The sequence below is a fragment of the Pteropus medius genome, unplaced genomic scaffold (assembly GCF_902729225.1).
Source record: "Pteropus medius unplaced genomic scaffold, Ma_sr-lr_union100, whole genome shotgun sequence".
NCBI lineage: Eukaryota > Metazoa > Chordata > Mammalia > Chiroptera > Pteropodidae > Pteropus > Pteropus medius.
In genome coordinates, this window is record NW_024341894.1 from 2,520,364 (window position 1) to 2,543,890 (window position 23,527).

The 23,527-nt window shown below is 45.4% G+C and overlaps 1 protein-coding gene across 1 annotated transcript in view; it reads right to left on the bottom strand.

Annotated features, from left to right (window-relative positions):
* Positions 1-1,408: 1,408 nt before the first annotated feature.
* The window catches only part of COL15A1 (collagen type XV alpha 1 chain), a 96,512-nt gene continuing 74,393 nt past the window's right edge, over positions 1,409-23,527 (bottom strand). Inside the window, exons 25-40 of the mRNA XM_039856045.1 lie at positions 23,193-23,246; positions 23,033-23,092; positions 21,500-21,568; positions 21,343-21,384; positions 18,807-18,852; positions 16,563-16,643; positions 16,084-16,133; positions 15,874-15,975; positions 14,830-14,974; positions 11,329-11,393; positions 9,886-10,014; positions 9,680-9,739; positions 8,887-8,946; positions 4,915-5,100; positions 3,505-3,620; positions 1,409-2,514 (exon numbers count right to left, since the gene is read on the bottom strand). Coding sequence (XP_039711979.1) covers positions 2,301-2,514; positions 3,505-3,620; positions 4,915-5,100; positions 8,887-8,946; positions 9,680-9,739; positions 9,886-10,014; positions 11,329-11,393; positions 14,830-14,974; positions 15,874-15,975; positions 16,084-16,133; positions 16,563-16,643; positions 18,807-18,852; positions 21,343-21,384; positions 21,500-21,568; positions 23,033-23,092; positions 23,193-23,246 — 1,479 coding nt within the window. The 3' untranslated portion in view covers positions 1,409-2,300. The remainder of the gene's footprint in view (positions 2,515-3,504; positions 3,621-4,914; positions 5,101-8,886; positions 8,947-9,679; positions 9,740-9,885; positions 10,015-11,328; positions 11,394-14,829; positions 14,975-15,873; positions 15,976-16,083; positions 16,134-16,562; positions 16,644-18,806; positions 18,853-21,342; positions 21,385-21,499; positions 21,569-23,032; positions 23,093-23,192; positions 23,247-23,527) is intronic.

The window sequence follows — 23,527 nt, forward strand, 5'->3', positions numbered from 1 at the left end:
GATGTTCAGAGGAGGAAGGATGGCAAAAGGTAAGCAGGTGCAGGGGGATGGGGGATGTCACAGATGAAGCAGAGTCTGCACTGGCCATTGGCAAAAGGGCCAGGCTAGACCAAGATGGGGCAGAGGGTAGGCACAACAGCCTGTCTGAAGGGCCTACTTGGCTCAGCAAGTGACAAGAAAGCCAATGTTCAGTGAAGGGTTTTAATTGTCATTCTCAGACCCAGGATTTTAACTGTCATTCTCAGAGTCTGAATGGGACTGGGGTTGATTCAAAACCTCTTTTGGGAGAGCCAGTTCGTTACATCCTCGTTCAGTGCACAAAAAGGACTGAGAAGTCAGGACGTGAACCTCAATACCCCTTCCCAGGGCTAGCAAAAAGGGTCTCTCCTCCTTTTGGCTCTCCCTGAACCCTCATCCCATCCCATCCCTCCGTGACCCAGGGGACTCCCACCGAAATGGACAGTGTCTTCACTTCATGGCCTTGCAAGCCTTGCACTCCCATGCCCCTCAATTCCTGGCTATGCCAGGCCCCCCAGCCCCTCAGTCACTCGCTGGTCCTCAGTGATCCACCTCTACGGCTTTCCAACCTATAACTGTTTTCATTCGGTGACTCATTAGATTCTCACCACTCCTCCATTTGAGAAGCCCCTAAGTGGAGGTCTGGGCTGTCTGGATTTTTTTTTTTTTTGGTCCTCGATTTCCTTTCTACTTCAAGGACTATTCGGGTGGATTCACTTTGTTGAGTTTCTGAGCCAGCGCAGCTGAATGGGAGGAAATATCCCGGCATGCCCCTCGCCTAGTGATCCTGTTTCTCCTGCCGGGTACAGCCAAGAGGCACAGAGTCACAGCCTTGGAGCTGGAAGGGAGGGGATAGGCAGCCTTGTATAGTGGTTCCTTGAAAAGATCCTGGGCACTGGAATGAGACAAGCCCTGAGTCTGAAACCAGCCCCATCACTCACGAGCTGTGTGACCTGGAACAAGTGACTTCCTGAGCCTCAATTTCTTTTTTTCATTTGTAAAGTGGCAATAGAAATACCTACCTTGCAGAGTTATGAGGAAAGGTAAATGGGGCTTATAAAAGGTCTGAGTTTAATAACTAGCAGCTGATATTATTATGCTTTTTGAGAGAAAAAGGAAGACTTATCTGAAGTCATGTATTGAGATTGTCACAGTTCATCCTCTTTCCCACACTGAGATTTTTCTGCCCACCCCATGCTGCCCTAGCCAAGTGGGAGACAACAGGCAAGAGCAGATGAGCATGATGGGAAACTCTTCCTGTTCTCTGGTCATACCCTTAGCACTATATAGTGGCAGTGACAGGGTTAGCAAACCCGCCCTAGGGCCACTTCCACATCAAGGGGGGAGAGTAAAGGAATTAAGGGAAAAAAGTGAAACAGAAGAAAGCACCTGGAAAAGATATTTTTATGTTCACTTACATAGGAAAAAAAAAAAAAACAAAGAACAAAGTATACAGCATGAAGATATAGGTGTCTCAGAAAATTCATCCTCATGAACCTGTTTGTTCAATCGCAGTTATAATTCAAGAGTCGCCAAATGGAAGTCACAAAATTAGGGTAGGAGATGGGCGGAAGGGCCACCAAAGGAAATGTAGTAATTATGTGCTATTTCTTTTCTAGTTTCAGATAATTTGGAGTTTCAACTTTTCCAGCAAGTCAGAGCAATAAAAACAGATGCCATACTAATATATGATTGTAGCAAAAATATAAAACTCCTAAAGCATGATGGCAATAATATTTTATGAAAAAAAACTGAAGTCTGATAATATCAGAAACTACAAATAGGATCATTTGAGCAGTTCTGTATCTCTGTATGAACAGCAGTTGCAAATGATGGATGCATATTAAAGAATAAAGCATTTGGTCAGCACATAACTTAGAAAGGGTATAACATTTCTAAACACTGACTTTATAAGAAAACATGAAGGACATCTTACACTTGACAACAATGGCTAAAAGGAGGAAATAACTTTCTGAAGGATGCAGTGGGCAGAATGCCAAGGCCTTTGTTTTCAGCTTGCTCTTAACCATGTTGGGATGTGTTCACACTGCATAGAGTTTCCTGCAGAATCTAGCACCGATATATAGATCAGATTGTTATCTTTGATCTGAGTCCTTTATGTCTTCAGTTTTGGGCGTATTGAGGTATGTTTTCTTTGGTTGCTGTTGTGACGAATGTGTAATAAAAAACTAATATTTACAACATTTAAACATTTTAGATTTCAGTGTCAACTCTTCACATAAGAAAAACTGGAAGACTCTTTTAGGATCATGGGAAGGTCATTACTTTCTAGCATCTGTCATAAAACTGTTTTCGATACAGAGAACAATCAGCCTACTAGCGCAGCTATATGCTTTCTGGTCCAGAATCTTCCCGGTGCTCAGCGGGGAGGCCAATCCCGTGACTGCCATGTCAGCAGTTCGCCATGCTTCACAGTACTTATCCACAAGACGCACGCCATGGGTGCTGGAACCGTGCCAAATGACCTTCTGGGGCCTAAAAAGTAATTTTGTCACGTTACTTTTTCTTCTTTGTGGCATATCTCGGTGAACAAATGGCATCGATCTAGTGAATCAAGTCAGCCTTCTAAACCCTCCATGGTCTGACTACAGATCCTCTCTCTATCTTCATTGCTCTTTCTAACTATCTGAACACACCGTTCCGACCACATCCAGATTGTACTTGTTCTCAGATCATACCCTCTGTTTTCGTGAATCTGAACCTTGGCTCAATAAGTCCCTTAGTCTGGAGTGGCCTCTTTCATTTTTGGCCTAATGAATTCCTTCTCACCTTTCAAAGTCCATTAAATGCTTCCTCTTACAGGAAGGCTTCTTGATTCTCACCCCAAGTAATGATGACTATTTCCTCTGTGCTCCTATCATCTTATCTGCTTCTCCATTTTACAATTACAATGTTCTGTCTTGAATCGTAGTTAGTCTGTATCTGTCTTTCCCTATGGGCTGTGAGTAAGAGCAGGGCGGTGTAAGTTTATTATCATGCCTTCCAGGCCTGGCTTTGGGCCTGTCATAGACTAGACACTGAGGAAAGGTTTGCTGACTTGTTCTATTCTTAATAGCATACATAGTTTCAAAGAATTTGACTGCAGCTCACAGCATAGGCTTAAAGGATCACCAAGAATAGCATTACTTACCACTTTCTAAGGGCCGACTGCATGCTAGAAGTTCTCACATTTATTTTATTCTCATAAGAAGTATAAGGTATAGATATGATTATCTTGCCCATTTGGCAGGTGAGGCAGCTGAGGCTCAGTGAGCAGAAGTGCCTTGCCCAAGTTCCCATATTAAGGTATTAAACTCAGGTCTCCTGGCTCCAAGGCCAGGGCTTTCTCCATGGCCCTCAGCTGCCTCACTGAGGCTTTATGCTGACAACACCCCAGAGGGGCAGCTGACAAAAGCATCCATGATTAGAATGTCTCCTGAAATTGTCTATTGTACCATATACTTTGAGGCTTCTATCCCTACTTACCAAGAAGGATCTGTCATCACGTCTCGGCCATCAAAGGAGTATATTGGAACACGTGTACTGAACTGACCTCCATGGCCAGAAAAAATTGAGTCCCAGTTGTTGAAAAGTATTTGGCCCTATGGCAACAAAAATGACACATTAGAATCATTATACCATCAGCCTGCAAACGAACTAGTTATTTACTCGTTCTTTAAGGCCCAGATGTCACCTCACACTGAAGCCACCAAATCCTATTCAAGAGTCTGGACAGAGTGAGAACTCAGAAAATGTTTGTGGTATGATTTTATAAACCATTCTTGAACCCTTTTGGTTTTACTGTCTTATTTCTTGAGGTAATTTCTCTTAAAATATGTGAACAAAGGCTCCTCCCCACCAAAAGTGTGTTTTAGGTCTTTATTTTATTACTGTTTTTAAAATCTTACACTTATATATTGAGTTTCATATTTGTGCCAATACATATTATGGGTGATATGGAGATGAATGTCTTACTCCTTCTTCTGAAGTTATTTGCATTCTAAGAATACAAGTAATTCGAGTGGGTGAATGAGGTAGAACAGAAATTTGGGAGAGGAGATGGGTGTAGGGTCAGGATGTAACATGCTAGCCTCAAGCTTCCAAATTGGAGCCCTGGGGTCCCAGAACAGGGGGTCTCAAAGTAACTTTGTGATCTAGTGGGAGTTTAGGACCCAGCATGTGTGTGAGCTATAACAAAGCTGTCTCTCCATTGCCTTAAAGGAATTGGTTACTTCCATGGTATAATTGTACTATTGAGGGACCCCATGAGGCCCTTCCTTGCCAGCAAATAGGGGCAGAGAAGTGTTTGCCAGGCTTTGGCAGCTCAGATGAGCCGAGAGCACCAAACCAGGGTGCTGGACAAAGTGGCTCTGTTCTGGGACCAGTGCGCACCAGCTGTTCTCTGGTGCCACTCAGCCAACGCCTTACAAAAGGCATCTTCTAGTGGGAGCAAGAGTCCCAGACCCTTGTGGGGCTCAAGGAAACTAATTCTAGTTTTAGTGACTTTGAGCAAACTCTTTTCTCCTTCTGAGTCTGTTTCTTTATCTGACAAACTGGAAAAAAAAAAAAAACCCTTTCATTTTTATTGGAAGTATCTATTAAGACAATGAGTACAAAGTATGTTGTAAACATTAAAAAGCTGTGTAAAAAAAGTGGTTATTATTCCTTCCTGTCTGCTCTGTGAGTCATACCATCCAAGCAGGCAGGGGCACTGTAAATATTACGAAACTGAGGTCCAGAGAGGGAAAGTGACCCACCCAAAGTCACACAGCCAATCAGGGACAGGCTGGGCCTTAAACCAGCACATTTCTGATGATGTCAGGAATTGGCAACTGCCTCCAGTCCCCGTGGAGAACAGTGCATCCAGGAGGCAAAGGGAGCAATATTTATTTTTACCTTGAGATTCACTATTGGAAGGCTGTATCTCTCTGCTTTCCTCACAACTGTGGAGAGATCTTGCAAATGGGAGGATAAGAATGCTCGGTAGGTGGACAACAGTCCTGCAGCCCTGGCCTGCTGGAAGCACTGATAATCAGCTCGAACGTCCCCAGAAAATGGCATGTTCAGAGCAATCAAGTGCAGCTGAAAAAAAGTGAGAGAAAAGATAGTGCAGTTAAAGAGTTAAAGGTGAACTCCAAGCCCATAACCATCCTATGTTCCTAATGAGATTCCAGACTTCTTGGAATGGAAGGCAAACTAGGGGTGGTCTTAGTCAACTTCTACCTGCCTCTGGAATTCCAGTCCCAGCTTGACTGGAGAGCACAGGTCTCCGAAATCATCCTGGGTCAGCAATCTGAACAGTTCTAAATTGTGGAAAATTCTTCCAAGTATGAGAAAATCAAAACAAAGTACTTCTGATATCTGAATCCAGCCTGCTCACCATTTGTTGAAGAATTCTGGGTTCAGCTCAGTTTCCAGGAGGCTTTTAAGCTGGTTTTGGTCCTAGATCCCAGAGCTACACTAAGCTATCTGCCTCCTGCCTTTTCTTCTACCTCCTGAGTAGGCCTGGGGCTGAACCCAAGGGGGCCAGACGGAAAAGGCATTGGAAGGAGAAGGTCATGATAGTTGCTACTAAGACTGCCCAAAGAGACCCTTTGGAAACATGGGGTCATACAGTAATTCTACCCTCACATCCCTGCCCCCTTGGTCAGCAGCCAAAACAAAAGCCATTCCATAGTCTGTCTTCTCTCACACTTCTGCTCCCCAAACCCAGCCTTCTCTCCCAGCACCCTGGAATACATCCACACTCAAGGAGTAGTCATCTCCCTCCTTGATCTCATCTCAGAAGCAACTTTTATCTCATTAGCATAAGGCTGGGGAGGACTGGTGCAGGACCCAGACCCAAGGCTCCAGAAAAGAAAAATATTTTAAGATATCTTAAACCATTGGACATAAATGAGCTCCATCTGATGAGGCAGGACGTGGTCAATGCTTCTCTCTCTGTTTCTGTGTTGCCACTCAGATCTGAATGTTCCTAGCACCAAGCCTTTATATGTTCCTAACAGCAAATGTTACCATGTTGACATTCTTCTGCCTATCAAGTATGCAGCCAGTTTGCCACAGCTGGCCATAAACTACAATGTCCAGATTGACCCATGCAGTCTTAGCGCTTCTTTGAATATTTCTCTGCATTTCATCACCCCTTTCCTTCCCCATTTTAAAGAAGACAGACTCCAAGCCTGCTACTTCCCCAATTTCTATCTTTTTATCCATCCCTGGTTCTGCCTTCATCACTATGCTAGATAGAGGTTCAGCATCTCCCATCCTCATCCCCACTGAGATGAAGCTTCCTCTGCAGCTCTCCCAGTAGCAGCATTTTATGCTCCTACATCCCAGCCTTTAGGATAGGGAGGCGACTTCCGCACACTACTTACTCATCACAACCACTTACTGGCCATCAGACTTCTAGCCCCATATCCAAATACTGCTCTCTGTTGCCCTTGCCTGGTTATACTGCCCCCACCCTCATCGTCCTCCCTCTTGTGTATCAGGGGACTGCAGCACCCCAGGAAAGAGGCCCTGTGGTCTCATCACCCTCCAACCACTGGGCTTCTAGAGCTACACCAAAGGGAAGTCACAGAAGATGGCTTCTCTGATACCAGGTGACACCTAGGACGGCCACGATGGCGAGTTCAGAGCTTTCTACCCGTTCCTAATTCCATTCATCTCCACCTCTCCTTCTTTAAAGAGATACACAGAGAAATGTCTAGAATGATGGCTGTTTCTGAAGGGAGGGATTGGGGGCTTTTGCGTCCTCATGTTTATATTTCTCTAATTGCCGGAACATTTTTATAATGAATCTATCATTTTTATGAAGACAATTACGTTACGACAATCATAATGTTGAAATGATGATTCTATGGATGGTTATAGTTTTGGTAAAATTATAGGTGGTTTACTGTTTTCTTCTTCAGTCTTTTTACTTATTGATTGTCCAAACTTTCTTCAATGATTATGTATTACTTTAAATTTACAAAACACTATTTTAAAAATCCTTTAGCTTCTGCCCAAACTTCTCCCCTTCATAGCTAAGCTTTTTAAAGATTTACCTATACTGGCTTCTCTTTTTTTGCCTTACCTCCCATTTACTCCTCAACCAACTAGACTCTTATTGGTGTCTCTCCGTGCTATAGGAATGCTTTCCTCTGGTTTCTAAGTTTGAAGGACACCTTTTAATTCTTTCAATGGACCTCTGGGCAGCATTTGACACTGCTGGCTTCTACCTTGCTTGACACCCTTTCTTCCCCTCTGGCCATCCTTTCTTCCTCTCGGTTTCCTTCTCATATTTCTTCCACCAGTGTCTTTGTGTTTTTGTTCCTCAGAATCCAACTTCTTCTCACTGCAGAAATTCTCTTTCGAGAATCCTAGCACCCTGGTCACCATTGCCATGGCTCAGCTAAAGACTCTAAGTCTGTATCTTCAGATGAGACCCACTGTGGGCTTTCAGACCTTCGTATCCTCTTCCCTCCTGGTAGTTTCCACTCAGATGCCCTACAGGTGCCTCAGACTCATGATGCCCCACACGAGCTCTTGTGTGGTGAATGGCAGTGAGACAGGAAACATGCTTCTGGTGTTCGAGTTGACCATGCCTTGTTCTTGGAAACTGCCCCACAACATTTGCTAAAAAGAGTGATCTTAGGCCATGCAATCTCATTCTCTTGGCTACTTTCGATTTGTCTGGGAGTGGACAATTAACCCAAAATGACCCATATAGATGATCTCTCGCAAGACTCTGTATTGAGTCAGGTAGTATTGGGCTCTGTGGCGGTAAGATCACACAGAGTTAGGGGCATAATCAATGCCATGGCAAACCATAGCTGTGTGCCAGCTTTGAAGATGTAGCCTATGTCTGTATATTGGGGTGGGAGTGGAGGGGAGGCTGGAAGAAAGAGCCTTGCAGAAGCTGGTCTGTAGATAGTAAAGCAGACTAATAGCAGAGACAAGAGTTATACTTCCTTCAATTGAATTCCATGAGGTTCCTGAACAAGATCTTCACTTAAGCTAGCAAAGGAATAGAGTGAGAGTTTCTAATCCCAGCAACAGAATGACCCCTGCAAAGGAAACTATCACCACTCAGTTAGCCAGGCAGAAAACTGGGTGTCATTCTTTGTCTCCCTCATCCTCATTGCCCCATATCCGATCAATGACCAACCTGTCATTGTCCTTTGTCACTCCTGCCCCCTTAATTTCTCTCCAACCTACCCTCTTTTCTACATGTTCACTGCTGTGAACCTAGTTCAGAAAGTAAAGCAGCCACTTAACTGGCCTTTGGACCCTTGGTCCTATCACTTCTAATCTATTCGTACACTGTACCCAAGGTAATTTCTGGAACGCCAATCTTATATGCCTGTTTAGCCTAAGACCCTTCATTGTTCTCTATTGCTCACTGAAAAGGTCAAAGTCCTTGGCTTGGCTTACAGGGCCTTGATGAGTAACCTGACTGTCTGCATACTAATTTCTCCTTTCTGCCTTGAACTCTACTTCTTCGGCCAGACTGAAAAACTCAGAATTACAGAAACGCACAGCACTTCCTCTTGCTTCCCTCTGTTCCATACTCACCCTGTCTAGAATTCCCACTCTCTTTCTCCCACCTGGCTCTCTCCTGCTCTCAACTATCCTTTAGGCCTTAGTTTAGAGGTCACCTCTCCTAAAGAAGGCAGATATCTTTCACCTTCCTTGCACCCCCAGCACCCTGTGTTTGCCTCACCCAAATGACTTACCATGCTGTATTGTAATTATTTATTTTGTTTGCCTCTCTCACCAGTCTATACACATCTTGAGGGTAGGAACTGTGTGCCTAGCATGGCACTTAGCAAATAGTAGACACACAGTTAGCATTTGCAGAGGAAATGTATGAATTGTACTTACTGCAGGCCTTTCATAATTGACACTTGAAATAGATGTCAGTTGAGACTGAAGCGAATGTGGCTGTTATGTAAAAAAGGAAAGCAAACAGTTCTGAATATTTTCATTTCATTCAATCTGTTCTTCAGAGTACATTGAGGAGCAAGTGCAAGGTTTCTTGAGAAGATAATTTAAGGAGCTCGTCATTGTCTTTGGGCTACTCTCAACTGCAAAGAGTTTCACGCTCAAATGAAGAAATGATCCTCACGAAGGAAAGGGATAGTCTCCAGTCTTTCAGAAAGAGCAGTGAACCAAGGAAGTAGATTTTATAGCCTACTCATTCACTTAATAGAGAAAGTCACCTTTTCAGAGGCTCAGTGTCCTCATCTGCAAAATGGGGATGACAATACCCACGTCAAAGGGTTGATGTAGGGTTAAAAAATGGACAATATAAATTGCCAATGTTCATATCAGGCAAAGAAGTTTCAGAGTGTCAAATGTTAAACAGTTCTTCTAAATTGCTTACACCAAACATGATTTCACAGATGAGTAAACTGAGGCCAAGAGAGGGGAAGCCCCGTGCCAAAGAGGATTCGGCTATGGCACGGGAGCAGATCTCTAGACTCTGGGTCCAGTTCTCTCTCTACTCTATCATGAGAACATTCTGTTGGCACCTGGTCACTTCTAGGTTTCCACCAGACACTGAACCATGCAGAGCTGGCTGTCCAGAATTTGGAGAGCTTGATGCTGGATATCAAGGGGGCTCAGTAATGGTGATGAAGGGAGGAGCATGATGTAAGGCAGGGAAACTACTCACGTTGCTGGAAAGCGCAGGGGGTGGAGGGCTGTCGGCAGGAATGGGGATCAGTTCTCCCAGCTTTAAGGAAAAACAGTACATTGCGACTGAAACATCGACTAGAAACTGTTTGCTTATTTTCAGAACAGAAAAATAGCATTTATAGGAGTAGATTATTATTGTTCGGGGGTATTTGGAGGCAATTTGTTAAAGAAAGTTTAAGTTACCTGTAATTTTTTCCAACCATCTCTGACACGAATAAAAAACTCAGTGCTGTCCCTCAGGTAGATGAATGTCCCTTCTATAACCAAATGTGCTTTCTGCAGCATGTCATCCATGTTGCTGAAGGCTGTAACCTGTCAGATAATGTTAAATTTTAAACACTACAGTTATCATGAGAGCGGTGGCACATCTGAAAAACTGGCCTCCTTGTAAATTCCAATATGAGCCATCTCCTCATAGTCAACGAAAAGGCTTATCATGCCAGATAGAGATATATCGATCACTTCCATAACAACCAAAGGACGCTCTTTTTGATAAAACAAAAACATGAATTACTTTGGAACATAACTCTATAATAGATAAATTAAAACAAGAAGATAATATTCCGTGAGTATAACAACATTTAAAAACTGTAATTAGAGTTGTCTTTGCCTGGAGCTGGCATTACCAAAATCATCACGAAGCTTCGCCACTTCAATTTTTGTGATCTGCTCAATGGCACTGACATTGTGAAATGTGTTATCTCGTGCTGCCCATGAAAAAGTTTCAAGTTCATTTTCATTTGGAATAAGAAATACGAACAAGCAAAACAATGCTACTTAGGCTGAATCCTTTTTGCCTAGCTGGGTAGTTATCACATTAAATACATGATAGGAAATGAGGGTCTGTAATTTCTGCCTGGAAAGCTGCCAAAGGTTAAGTAGCCATCTTGGCATGTCAGGAGCAGACGTAAGAGCTGCAAAAATCTATCGAAAAGCACCAAGTCTCAAAGAAATATCAGCCAAGAGAGCTTTTACTTTTCGTTTCAATTGAGAAAGATGACAAAAAATTAATTTTCACCTAGCCTCGAAGATAATTACTGCGTGCCTCAAAATGGCTTAGAAATCCCCCACATGCACCATATATCAAAATTTCATTATCTGCTGGACTTCCATTTGGTAGCCAAATTTTCAAAATAAGAGCCAGTAAAGATCACAGAGCATTCGTAAGACTCCTGACATCCTTGTGAGGTATTTGTCCCTCTGTCAGTGCATCGTAATCATCTGTGGGTGCTCTGCTCTGCTCCAGTGACCCGCAGGGTAATAAGTGTACAAGAGACGTTCTTTGGCAGAACAGAGAAGGCTGAATTACCAGCACAGGACCTGCTGCAATGCTGTTTATACTCTTGCGCTTATGTTTTTTGACCTAATATGATTGGTTCTGGTTATACTTTAGTCAATTAAGAATGAAAAGGGCAGAACTTAAATCACAAATGATTTTGTGTTCTGTACCTTTTTACTTCATAAGAGATGATAAACACCCTCTGCTTGTAGAATTGCCCTGGTACTATTGTCATAGAAGCCTAATTCCAACACAGAAGGTGTGCCAGCCCCTAAACACTACAGCCGAAGTGCTAAGTAAACCCATCTTAAGCAGAAGGATGAATATGCTTTGATGACTATACTGACCAGGTTTCTGGATCCGGGAATCCCTGGCTGTCCCGGAGGGCCAGGTGGGCCTGGAAGGGCCACAGCTAAGACAAAGCAGAAAAGAGAAGTTACAAAACATCGCACACTCTGAAAAATGCCACAGGCGTCAGCTGGTCACCAAGGGGAGTGTGCACAACCCCGCTCACAGTGCTGCAAAGCACGACCACTTTCATCTGAATCTCAGGCGCTCTGGACCCAGCACAGGACTCAGCCACATGCACTGGTATGGGCAAGAGCTGGGCTTCTTGATTGTAGCCTTGACTGAAGCCTTACCACAGACTTTTCAGCTTTATAAGTGAATAAATTCCTCTTGTTGCTGTTGTTTGTATAAGTCAGTCTGAAATTAGTTTTCTGTCACTTGCATCTAAAAATGTCCCGACTCATACAATCTACTTTACTCAAGGGACAAGCAGGTAACTACTGAACAGAGGAAGCAGACTCAGGAAGAGGAAGAGAAAGTGCCAGGCTGCATAAGGAGGGTAAGGCAGTGAAGTAACAGGAGCTCTGGCATTGGAGTCAGGAGACAAGGCCTCGAGTCCCCTATTTTTCAATTCTCAGCTGTGTGATTTTAGGGAAACAGCAAGCTCTCTGAACCCCAGTTTCCTCATCTGTGAAACGTAAACGGGCATTTCTTCTTCACTGGGCTGTGGTGAGAATTCAGAAAACTACAAACTAGGAATGTGCTTTGCGAAACTGTATAGCATCTAACCAGAGGTTCTCAGCTATTAAAGAGTTACAGTGCTTTTAATAATCAGATCAAAGCTATTGCCCTCTTCCCTAGAAAAATGCATTTGCACATGCACACAGGTCTACTTAAATTGTTACTGAGAGAACAGCTTCCAGAGGCACATCTTTGAAGGCTCAAGGAGTTTATGGTTCCCAAACGAAAAGCCCTGACTTTAGGAGAACATAAAGAAATATTGTTACAGCTATTTTTTTTTTCTCTCCTTTTACTTCTCTGTCCTGTCCCATCCCCAGCTCCCAAAATGCAAAGCTCTTGCAGAGTTAAGGAGATTTTTACAAGCTCCAGTAAATTACCATATCAGACTTTCCAGGTCATTCCAAGTAAGTCTGCAGTTCTGACATAGGACTTAACAATCCATACATGGGTGGTGAATGTCCAATGTAGAGAGGGTCAGAGGACTTGGATTTGGATCCCAGCCATGCCTCTTACTAGTATTTGTGACCTTGAGCAAGTGTCCTAATCTATCTGAGCTTCAGTGTCTTCATGCGTGAAATGAGTTTTATAGTAATATCCATTTTATCTCCCTCCCAAGGTTACTGTGAAGATTAAATGGGATAATGGATATGAGAGTGTTCTGTACACTGTGAATTGCCACACATTATGTGAGGGGCAATCCTTGTTCTATTCAGCAAAGAGTCCTGGGGACCCCTAGTGTAGAGCTATTATGGACAACAGATTCTCTGCATCTTCTACTCACTCTGTAATGTACTCCCATCTCCTGCAATTCCTGCTCATCCCTCAAGGTTGAGTGGGCACCTATGGTTTTATTCACCTAGCACCTTCTTTCTTTGCAGGACCAGTATTCTCACCTTCTTTTGGGATCTTCCCCTGCACCTCTACAATCATTTGGTTCCAGAAGGAGCTGACATAGTCTCATATTCTCCTACTTCCTGGCCACAGGTGATTGGTCCAAGGTCAGGCATCTGGCCAATCAAAATCCTTCCTCAGGACTCGCCCCACCCCCAGACTTTTCAGGAAAGAAAGCCAAGATTTCTAGCTGGTGATAGAAGCTGTAAGTTGTCAGTAACCCTACCTCCCTCCATGCAGAGGCTGTGGTCTGTGGTAAAGAAGCATGAAGCAAGCATACAAAGAGAAGCTGAGACAAGAGACAGCCAGAAAATCCTCGCAGGAGTTGAATCCCTGGTTCTGGCTGTACCTGAGGTCCCATTGCATGTCTTTCCCTCCCACAAACTGACTATTCACCCTCTCCTTCATGTCTAATACATCTCATTGGTCTTGAGCTAGTTTGAGTTACATTTTTGTCACTTGCAGCCAAAAGAACTAAGACTAAGTCAAAGCCCTGGCCCCAAAGTTGTCTCCCATGTAAAGTTCTCCTCGATGCCCCAGACATTACAGATCTCTTCCCAGGTATGCTTCCACCACACCTCGCTCATGCCAACCCAAACAACAAAAAAGGATGCAGTCATGCTATTGTTGCTGCTGGTATTATTTTCTACCATGGACATAGTGGAAAGAACGCGGGCTTTGGTGCTACGCTGATCTAGGGCCTAACCCTGTTGGTGCTACTTACTAGCTGTGTGACCTTGGAAAGGTTCCTAAACATCTCTAGGTCTCACTTTCCTCATCTGAAAATGGGGAAGCTAATACTTTCCTTGAAGGGCTTTGTGAGAATTCAATAAAATCATGTAGTAGAGTGACCAGCAGAGTGCCTGGCACTTGGTAAATGTTTAGTAAATGGAGATTTTCTTCTATTTTGCCTATTTTTCAATAGAGGAAGTGAGGTACCCAGGGGTGAAGGGATTTTTACATAGAGAGTTACATTCAATGCTGGTTCCCAATTTCTTAAGGCCCAGGCATCCACAAAGCAGCCAGGAAGTTTCCACACACACGTGAAAAGATACTCAACATCATTAGTTGTTTGGGAAATGCAAATCAAACCCACAATGATATATTACCTCACATGCACTAGGATGGCTAGAATAAAAAAGATATAATAGTAACAAGTGTCAGTGAAGAGGAGAAATGGAACATTCGTACACAGCTGGTGGAAATCCAAAAAAGCACAGCCACTTTGGAAAACAGTCTAGTGACTATACGTATGATCCAACAATTCTACTCCTGTGTATACACCTAAGAGAGCTAAAAATATATGTTCACACAAAAACTGATACATGAATGTTCATAGCAGCATTACTCATAATAGCCCAAGAATAGAAAAACTCAAATGTCCATCAATTGATGAACGGATAAACAAAATGTGATATATCCATACAATGAAATATTACTCAGCCATAAAAAGGAATGAAGTAATGATACACTCTACAACAGGATGAACCTTGAAAACATTATACTGAGTGAAAGAAGCCAAACACAAAAGGCCACATATGGAATACATGATTCCATTTACATGAAATGTCCAGAATAGGCAAATTCATAGACATAGAAAGTAAATCATTGGTTGCCAGGGTCTTGCTGGAGAAGGAAAAGAGGAGTGGCTGCTAATTGGTACAAGGTCTCTTTTTGGAGAGATGAAAATGTTCTGCAATTAGAGAGTGGTAGTGGCTATACAACCTTGTGAATATATTAAAAACTATTGAATTGTACATTTTAAATGGATGAATTTTATGGCATATGAATTATTCCAATTTTACAAAAAGAAATAAAAAGCTCCATCTAGGAAACAGCCCTTTGTCAGACAGTGTGGCTTTAAGATGCTGCCCAGATGCAGTGACCCTGAGCGTAACAGCAGAGGCAGAATAAATGAGAGCACTGACCTGCTCCTAGGATAGCTGGAGGTCCTGGTGGCCCTGGGGGTCCCGGTGGCCCAGGAGGACCAGGTCTTCCAAAGCCAGGTGGCCCAGGCATGCCAGGAACACCTGGGGGTCCCTGGGGCCCAACAATAGTCTCCCCTTTCTGGCCCTGTCAAGGCAAGGGCACAGGAACAGAAGAGAGAAAGCACCGTTAATCACTACAGTCCTGTCTATTCTTTGTATGAGGACATCTGTAAGAAGTCAATAAACATCAGCTATTTTCATCATCATCTTCAATCTTGGGCACGACTCAGGTGGTGAATGACTTAAAGAGCAGCCCAGTCATTATGTTTAATGACACTTTAAGAACCCCAGAGGGCCTGGAACTCAGAGGGCCCTAGAGGGATCTAGTCTAGCCTTCACAGTTCACAGATAAAGAAACTGAGGCCTAGATAAGACACAGCTTGCCCAAGACCTCAAAGCAAATTATCAGCAGGGCTGGAAGTGGAACCCCAGTTTCCTGGCTTTATTGGGTCTACCCTCACAGCAAGCTCAGGGACCAGAGTTTGCTAGTGGTCCTTGAGGGTCAATAATCTGGTCATAGTCTTGTTTGAGGCATAACTTGATTTTCTCCTCTGTGCCCTGGAGAAACTTGTCAACCTAAGAAGACCAAGCCTATCTAGGAGCTACTTCTTTGATTAAATTTCAAAAAAATCAAATAGCCACTCTGAAAATATCTCCCTCACCTTCCATTCTGTTTCTATTACCTGATGTGTTCACCATTAATAACTCTTTTTGATGAGTGAATTTTTCACCATTGACATGAATAAAGCAGCATTTAGTGACCTGAAAGTTACCTGGACGCATATGGCCTCAGCCAGCTCCCTTTTCTCCATGGGCTTCAGCCAAGCTCTCCATCAGTAAACAAGGATGGGGGAGAGAGGCCGATACTCAAGTCCTGCCTCAGCTTGTGGTGCTGTGACTGACTCTTGACTTTCCTAGTCACACTGGGGACTTCAGGGAAAGTGGTGGCTCAATGAGGAAGAAGTATGGAGGGTCACTACTCACAACCAAGCCTGGACTTCCTGGCAGGCCTGGAGGCCCCGACATAGAGAAGTCGACGATAGAGTCTCCTTTTTCTCCTTTGAACCCCCTGTCTCCATTCTCCCCCTGGAAGCAGAGAACATTCAGAGAACATTTAGTAAGAGTAAGGTGAACCAGTCACTGACATAAGCCCAAGAACTTGGAAATGCAGGCCCAGTTTTGGCAGAGAAATACCTTCAAGCTGTTCAGAAAATGTCTCAGGTATGCTGGATCCACTGGAGGCCCTGAAAAAAAAAAAAGCTTTGTAAAATTCACAATCATACCTTATAAATGTACAAATAAGAGTCTCCAAATTGGCAACCATGGTTATTTCCTAGTGGAAGTGACCCCTCATTGGTTTAACTAACAAAGTGTGTACTGGGCTTGGAGACAGAAACCGGTCCTGGTCTGGATCCCCATCCCAGACACTGGGAGCCTGGGCACATCCCTGGCCCTCTTTAGGCCTCTTTTTGCATATGAAGCATGAATAATTGGAACTTCTGACCTCTCTTGACAATGTTCCATCCTGTACATGCATCACCTATGACTGGTGTCTCTAGACCTCTGTGGAGCTTGTGGTCAGGGTGCTTATGTAATTAGTCTTACTTTCCGGCCAAGTCGGATTCTTCAGGAACAAAAATCAAAGGCAAGATCTAGCATGAGAGTTGGAATACCTGGCGGTCCCTGAGCCCCCTGGTCGCCTTTTTCTCCTTTTGAGCCGGGAAGACCCCAGGATCCTTTTTCTCCTTTAACACCTGCCATCAAATACACACACATTAAAAAAAAAAAAAGTAGAAAATCACCTTCGTTCTATATAAAACCATTTTGAGACAAGTTTTTTAAATTGAGCCCCTCTAGCAAAGTCCATTCAACAAACAAAGGCCAATTGAGGGTATAAAGTCCTCTGCTAAATGATGAGGAAGACAGAGGTAGGTGTGGCAGACATATTTCTAACCTTGAAAAGCTCGGTGTCCTTGGGGAGACAGACCCAGTGAAGGGTAACGGGACACAGGATGGAATAAGTGCCATCATTAAGATGCTAGCAGTGCATCATGGGAGCCCAGCAGAGGCCTAACGTTAACTCTCTCTTCATGCACATGCCTGAGGCTCCATGCCAAGTCAAGCTTCTAGTCCCATCTCATCTAGGCCCGTACAGCACAGTGGTGTAAGGGGAGGAGAGGCTCTCTCAGGAGTGCCCACCAGGACAACAAAGAGTGGTAAGCATTCCACTGAGAAGCTGGAAGAATGCCAATTATGCAGCGCCCCACTCCCCACGGTGCTTGTGAGAAGCACCCTTTCTGCAAAACTGGTGTCACAGCCATCCTTTTCTCCCTCAAATCTGTATAAGGCAGACGGGCATGGAGGGAGCCTTCCAAGAGTTCAGCATTTAGGAAGAGAAGTGATCTCCTTTCCCCACTTGATGAGTGGGTGGATGCTAGATCTTTGAATTCCTGGTTCCTAAGAGGTGTGATAGATAAACCGATCAATGCTCTTGAGCCTAGAGATGGGGATAGATTTGGGGCTCAGGCTTCCCAACATAGGGGAAGAAATGTATCAGAAGCATGATGCTGCCAGCTGAGGGGGTCAGTGGGGGACGCAATCACACTTGGCAGGGCCTCACTGATGTGGGGAGGGGAGGGGAGCTGCTGAAGCCAGGACCTGGAGAGCAGAGCCTGCGGGTCCTCTACTGGCCCACAATGAGCCCAGGATAGCGGTGATGCCAAGAACAGAGGACAGCGAGCTTACCACTGCCCACATGGCTGCTCACCCCAGGGAGCAGGAGTAAACCCACAAGTAAGGGGGAGAACAATGGGCTCACCCGGGGCTGCATCCAGAAAGGTTCCCTCCCCCTCCTACCAGAGGAACCCTGTGGGGAAGCGGAACCACTTGGGGATCTGAGAAAGCAAATCCAGACCAGCCTCTCCTCCCCAGGGTCCGCCTTGCAGCAAAAGGAAGGGAAAGCCTTGAACTGGATCTGAGCTTAGAGTATGAAAACAGCCTGGACTTTGTAACCAAAAATGACAGAAAAATCAGAGGCCACCAGGGTCTGCCAGGGGTGACAGAGCCAAACCAGAAGTCAGTATTAGAAATAGGGGGGGAAAGCCTTCTTCTGTTTAAACTTCAAGTTTTCAGACTTCTCAATCGAAAGGGGGACAATGGCGTGATAGGGTACATGGGGACAGGGGACCAGAGTGAGTGCTCGCCTGCAGGCTCCCGTGTCCTGGCCTTTCCCATTCTCTGATGTGTGGCAGATAAGCTCCTATAGGCCTTGAACAGAGTTTACTAATCGAATGCTCAGAGCCAGTGTTTCCCATTCTTAACTGTGCATCCACTTCAGTGGAGAGCTTGCTAAAATGCAGCTTCTGATTCAGCAGGTCTGCTGTGGGACCTGAGATTCTGCATTTCTAACAAGTTTCCAGGAGATGAAGATGCTGCTGGTTCAAGAATGCTTTGCAACAAAGGTCTCCTGAACTTCCATGGCCCTGCTCTGTACTAGCTCTTGGTATATTGCATTCTAGTGATTTTTAAAATAGTTTCACCTAACAGAGTTTAAGGGCCTAGGTGGCAGGAATGGTGGGGACTCATCTGTCTTAGTCCAGTGCCTGGGACAGCGTCATGCAAGGAGAAGGTATCAGTGGATGTTTATGAGCAAACTAACAAAAAAATGGACAAATGGAATGCTTTCTAAGTAGGAGGCTCAGCAAGATGTGCAGAATAGACACATGGATAACAAAATCTAACAGAGGTGCCCAGTCCCGCAGCCTTGGCTCAGCCACCCCACTCCCACCACATGTATCCAGGTCTTCCTGACCACTTAGTTCATGCCCAGCACCGGGCAAATGGAAACCACCTTCTGCAGAGATACGAGAGTCTGGAAATGTCCCAGAGAAACATCAGGGAAAGGAGGGAATGTGTACCATGAAAGGTGATGAGTTCTGAGTTTCCAGGATGAGTGGTACCAACCTGGAGAGAAAGAAAGGAAAGGTCAGACATTGCAAACCCTGTCCTGGTGTTTGCATGCTCAGTTAGCCACTGTCCCCTGTCCTGGGATGTGTGATAGGAGAAGCAATGTCATGGAGTCAGGCTTTCCTTTGGCTCTAGAGCCCCCCAAAGCTCCGAGCTCCCCAGCAGCCCTCAATGCACAAGGGTCCCAGGTCTTCAACTGGAGGCCCAGCATGTAGCGGGGCTGAGGTGAAACCTCCTGGCCATACAACTCTGCAAAGGAGAAGCCCAAAGCTTTAAGACAAGAAATTGTGGCAGTGTGGTTTAGTCAGCCAAGAGCAATCTTGGCCCCCTTTCTCATTAATTAAGATTGATTCATACGAGAGGTCAAGCATCTGAGTGAGTGATATACCCAGCCATGAAGCTGAGCTGCCATTAGTTTCGCTACTATGTATAATCAAGGATGAGCATAATCAACAGGAGCTGATGGTGGTAGTAATTAATAAAGGGGGGATATCATTAGGGTGGGGGGGGCTATTCTGGGCTCCCCATTAAGAGTCTGAGCTGTTCTAGATAATATTCCTTCCCAGATTCTTGCGTTTCCTTACCTGTTAAAACAGAGCTACCTGCAACCCTGCTCTCAATAGCCTGCTTTCACCCTTTTTCCTAGTTGATATGTAGGATCAAAATGATCCCTCTGGGGCCAGGATCCTCCTATTCTTTTGGGTCGAGAGTCACGAGCTGCTCAGGGGTCAACGAGAGAAGATGGGAGAAAGGATGGAAATTTTCCAGGAAAAACATTTCTAGGTGAAGGATGAAGGCAGCAGCACCAAGCTGACATCTTACAGCCTGGCTGATAAAGTTCCTGCACTCCAGGCACGAGCAGTAAGTAAATTGTGATGATTGGAAAGGGATTGAAATTTGAAGGAGCTTGCGAAATGCTGGATACGAAAGAAGCATTTCTTTTTCAAGTGTCCATTTTGAGAGCTGGTCAAGAAATGTCCATGGTCTGGACCCCATGATGTCCAGCAGCATAAACTTAAAAAACTCACCAAAAATGCTCTGAGCTCATCTTCAGCTTCTTTTAAGTAACTTCGTGACCCCCAAAGGCCATGGCTACTACACACAGTCCTAATACAGGTCATGGTAATTGCAGTGGCATTTTTTTTTACAACATTCTCGTTTGTCAAGCACTGTCCCAAGGTTGGTCTATTTGAAGCCTAAAATCGTGTTATCTGGGAGGCCCTTTGGGCACCAACTCATGGTAGGCGCCGGGGTGGGCCTGTGTCTCTCTGGGCTGCAGTTTCCCCTTCTGCATGATAGGAGTTGGGATGCAGCCTTTTCTCCAGAAGGTCCCTCCAGCACTGATATTTTATGTTTTCCTTCAGGGCATTGATGTAAACACGACTTGGGTTGCTGTTGTCCTCAGGTAGACCTGGAAGCCAGCAAGCCCTCTGCTCACCTTACACAGGTGGGTCCTGTCCTCTGTCTTCTCCAGAGCTTGACAGCCCTATACTGCCTCAAAGTTTAAACATGGACAGATGTCTGGGCAAACACTCAGTTGAACTGAGTCATATTAGAGCCTCTGACCCACGTCACGCCTCATCACTACCCCCAACAGGCATCAACTATGAACCCACTTCAAAAAATGTTTCTCAGTTGTAATCTGCAAGCTCCTGAGAACAGCGGGCATGCCTATCTAGTTCATCCTAGTTTCTCCAGGGCCTAGAGAAATACTTGGCATTCAGTAAGTACTCAGTTAATATTTGTCGAATGAATGAGAGGATGATTACACACAGTGCCATGACTAATGCCTGTGCGCAGGGAGAGGCCCACCCTTCCTGGGTTTCCCCACAGGACCAGGACCCATTCCAGGCTCCTGATATGGGTGAGACCTCAGGGACAGGGCCACTGACCAGCTGGGTAACCAAGCACATGCCTAATACTGTGGGGTCACAGTGCCCATACCTCCTTACTGGTGTTCAGGGGACCTGATTGACGGTCCCAGCTTCACGAATCTTGTGACCTTGGACAAGTCAGTGAGCTTGTCTGAGTCACAGTTTGCCACTTCATTATAAAAATGGAGAGAGAATCCTGCCTCTCAGCGTTGTGTACTGTGCAGTAATATGACAATTGGGAAAGGCTAGTACACAGTTGGTTATAGATTTTAGCCCTAAGTTCCCAATGCAAAGAGTACCGGAGTCTATTTTCCCGTATTATACTGCTCCAAACAAACACGAAGCTGATATGGTTGCGATAACAAAAGACATGCTTTTTTGATTGCGTTAAACAATGTCAGGGTGTGCACCCTTTAAAGATCCAGTATGTTCCATTGCTGTAGTCTGTTATCTAGAAGCTTCTAGTCACTTAAGGGTCTATGTGCAGGTGACAGAAGACATCTAAGAGGACAGTGATGGATAGAAGGGGCTCAGGAAAAACACGGATTGTCTTCTCTGAGCTGTTTTCTATGCCAAAGCCTGCTCTTTGTGGCAGTGACTGTATGCTACTTACTGGTGTTTTGCAGTGTGGCCGGGCTGGTATTGGAAAGACAGCCTGTGGGAAGTGAGAACAAGAGAAATGAGGACACCTGACCCCAGTTTAGGCCAGTCTGGTGCCCACTCCCCACTCCCCAGTGAAGGTCTCTCCCCTGACCCCACCCCCATCTTACTCCTTTGATGTTAACCACAGCTCCAGGTGGTCCAGGGGGGCCTGGAGGACCAGGTAAGCCAGGTGGGCCCTGAAGGGAGAAAAAAAGGCCATTCCTGAGTTGGGGTTGTGAGTGCAAGATACTTTCCCCGGGTTTTGGGGACACACGAGGAAAAGAGTTTTCTCTAAAGCCTACTACTTCTCTCATAGGTAGGCCGCCGGTCCCTTCTACAGAGGACATCTATATCCGTGACCTCATTGCATCTTCACAATGACCCATGAGGGAGGCAGCAGAGCAACAAGTATTGTCTGGTTTACAAATGGAGATAATGAAGCCCAGAGAGGGGAAATGATCTGCTCAAGGCCACTAGCGATTTATGGCAGAACTGAGATTGGAAATCAGATTATGACTCCCAGAGCAGCGCTCAGCCAATATGGAGTCCACCACCTCTCTATCAGTGCATCCCTAGTATGGAGGGTTCAAAGGGGTGGGGGTCCTACATGTGGTATGGTACCTGGGAGAGTGCCTCATAAATGCAAAAACAAATGCAAAACCTTGCTTGATAGCAAAGCCATTTTCAAAGCCAGGTCAGCCTGGCCTTAATACCATGCAACGTTTGCTTCTCTAAGAATGGAGGGATCCCAAGCATAACCTTGCGGCGGGAGGGGTGAGGCTCTGACCACAGGGATGAAGAGTCTAGCTCATTCAGAAGCTGCCCTGATCACTCCAAGTGAAGGCATCAGTGTCTGCTTTACCTAGTAGCCTCAGTGGGCATGGTAAGTGTGAGTCAATCCTTCAGTGCTTCAGTAAAATTGTTTTTCTGGATTTCTGGACACACGAAGCAGAGAGAGTGTGGTGCAAACAGAAGCAACAACAGTCTTAGAGCTGCTTTGCATCTTACCTTGGTGACCTTCGTGAGTCTGTTAACTTCTATAGGCCCCAGTTTCCTCTTATGTAAAACGAGGACCCCACAGAGTATCTCCCAGGACAGTTATTACCAAGATTGAGATACTGTGCTTAAAAGCACTTGGTACAGTGTCTGGTACACAGTGGGTGCTCAATAAATGTTGGCTTCCTTATTCTAGACCCTGGACCCTGCTGATGTTCCCAGTGTCTGCCATTTTGTGAGGCTCTGCCTGAGTAGCTGGTCCACCTTTGCTGTTCACTCACAAGCATTTACTGGCCCCTGGTGATGTGCAAAATCCCTGGGACTGTGTAAGGGAAGACGGGGTGTCACTGTGTAATGGAGAGTCAGACCTGGGATTTGACACCAGACCTTCTGAGTACGCGCTGCCTCCACCCTCCCTCTGGGGTCTGGATGAGGAAGCTGATTCTCTGCTAAGGTGCTTTTGGTGGCAGGAACCCTCCTGAGAGTGAGCTGGGCTGGAGGACATTTGGAAATGTCAGGGCAGAAAGAAGAAAAATATTCCTGAACATTCTGTCCACAAGCATTGCTCACTGGACCCGGCACTCTCTCACCCCTCCTCTGGGCACTGGCCTTGGGGCTCCGTCCCCAGGGTGGTGCGAGATTGGAGCAGGGGTTGTGTCACTCACTGGCATCATGATTCCTCGATCTCCTTTGGTGCCCTTGAGGCCATTCAGTCCTGGGCGACCCTGAAACCCACAGAAGACGCCTTAGTAAACCCACTGTCCACCGGCCAGCCTGGCCCAAGTGTCCTTTCTCACATCCAGTCTCTGGAACACCGACACCTACAGGTCGTCCGGGGAGGCCAAATTCTCCTTTGTGTCCCGGTGGTCCTTTGGGCCCCTAGAGGCAAAACAAATACCAGATCATAAAAGAACAGAAACTCAAGGGCCAGGGAGATGGGGACACCCCACCTGTCTTCATGAGCAAGGGTGACGATGAACCACTGACAGGAGGAAGGAGGGCAGGGAGCAGCTATGAAGTAGTCACCTGCCTGGGTCCTTGTCTTCCGGTCTCTCTCTGCTCAGCTGGAACCACTTGCTCAACCCTGTCCCACCCCACACCCTCCTGCAGCCTCTACCCCATTCCAGACTCTGCCCTCGACTCTCCCAGTCAGTTAGGGT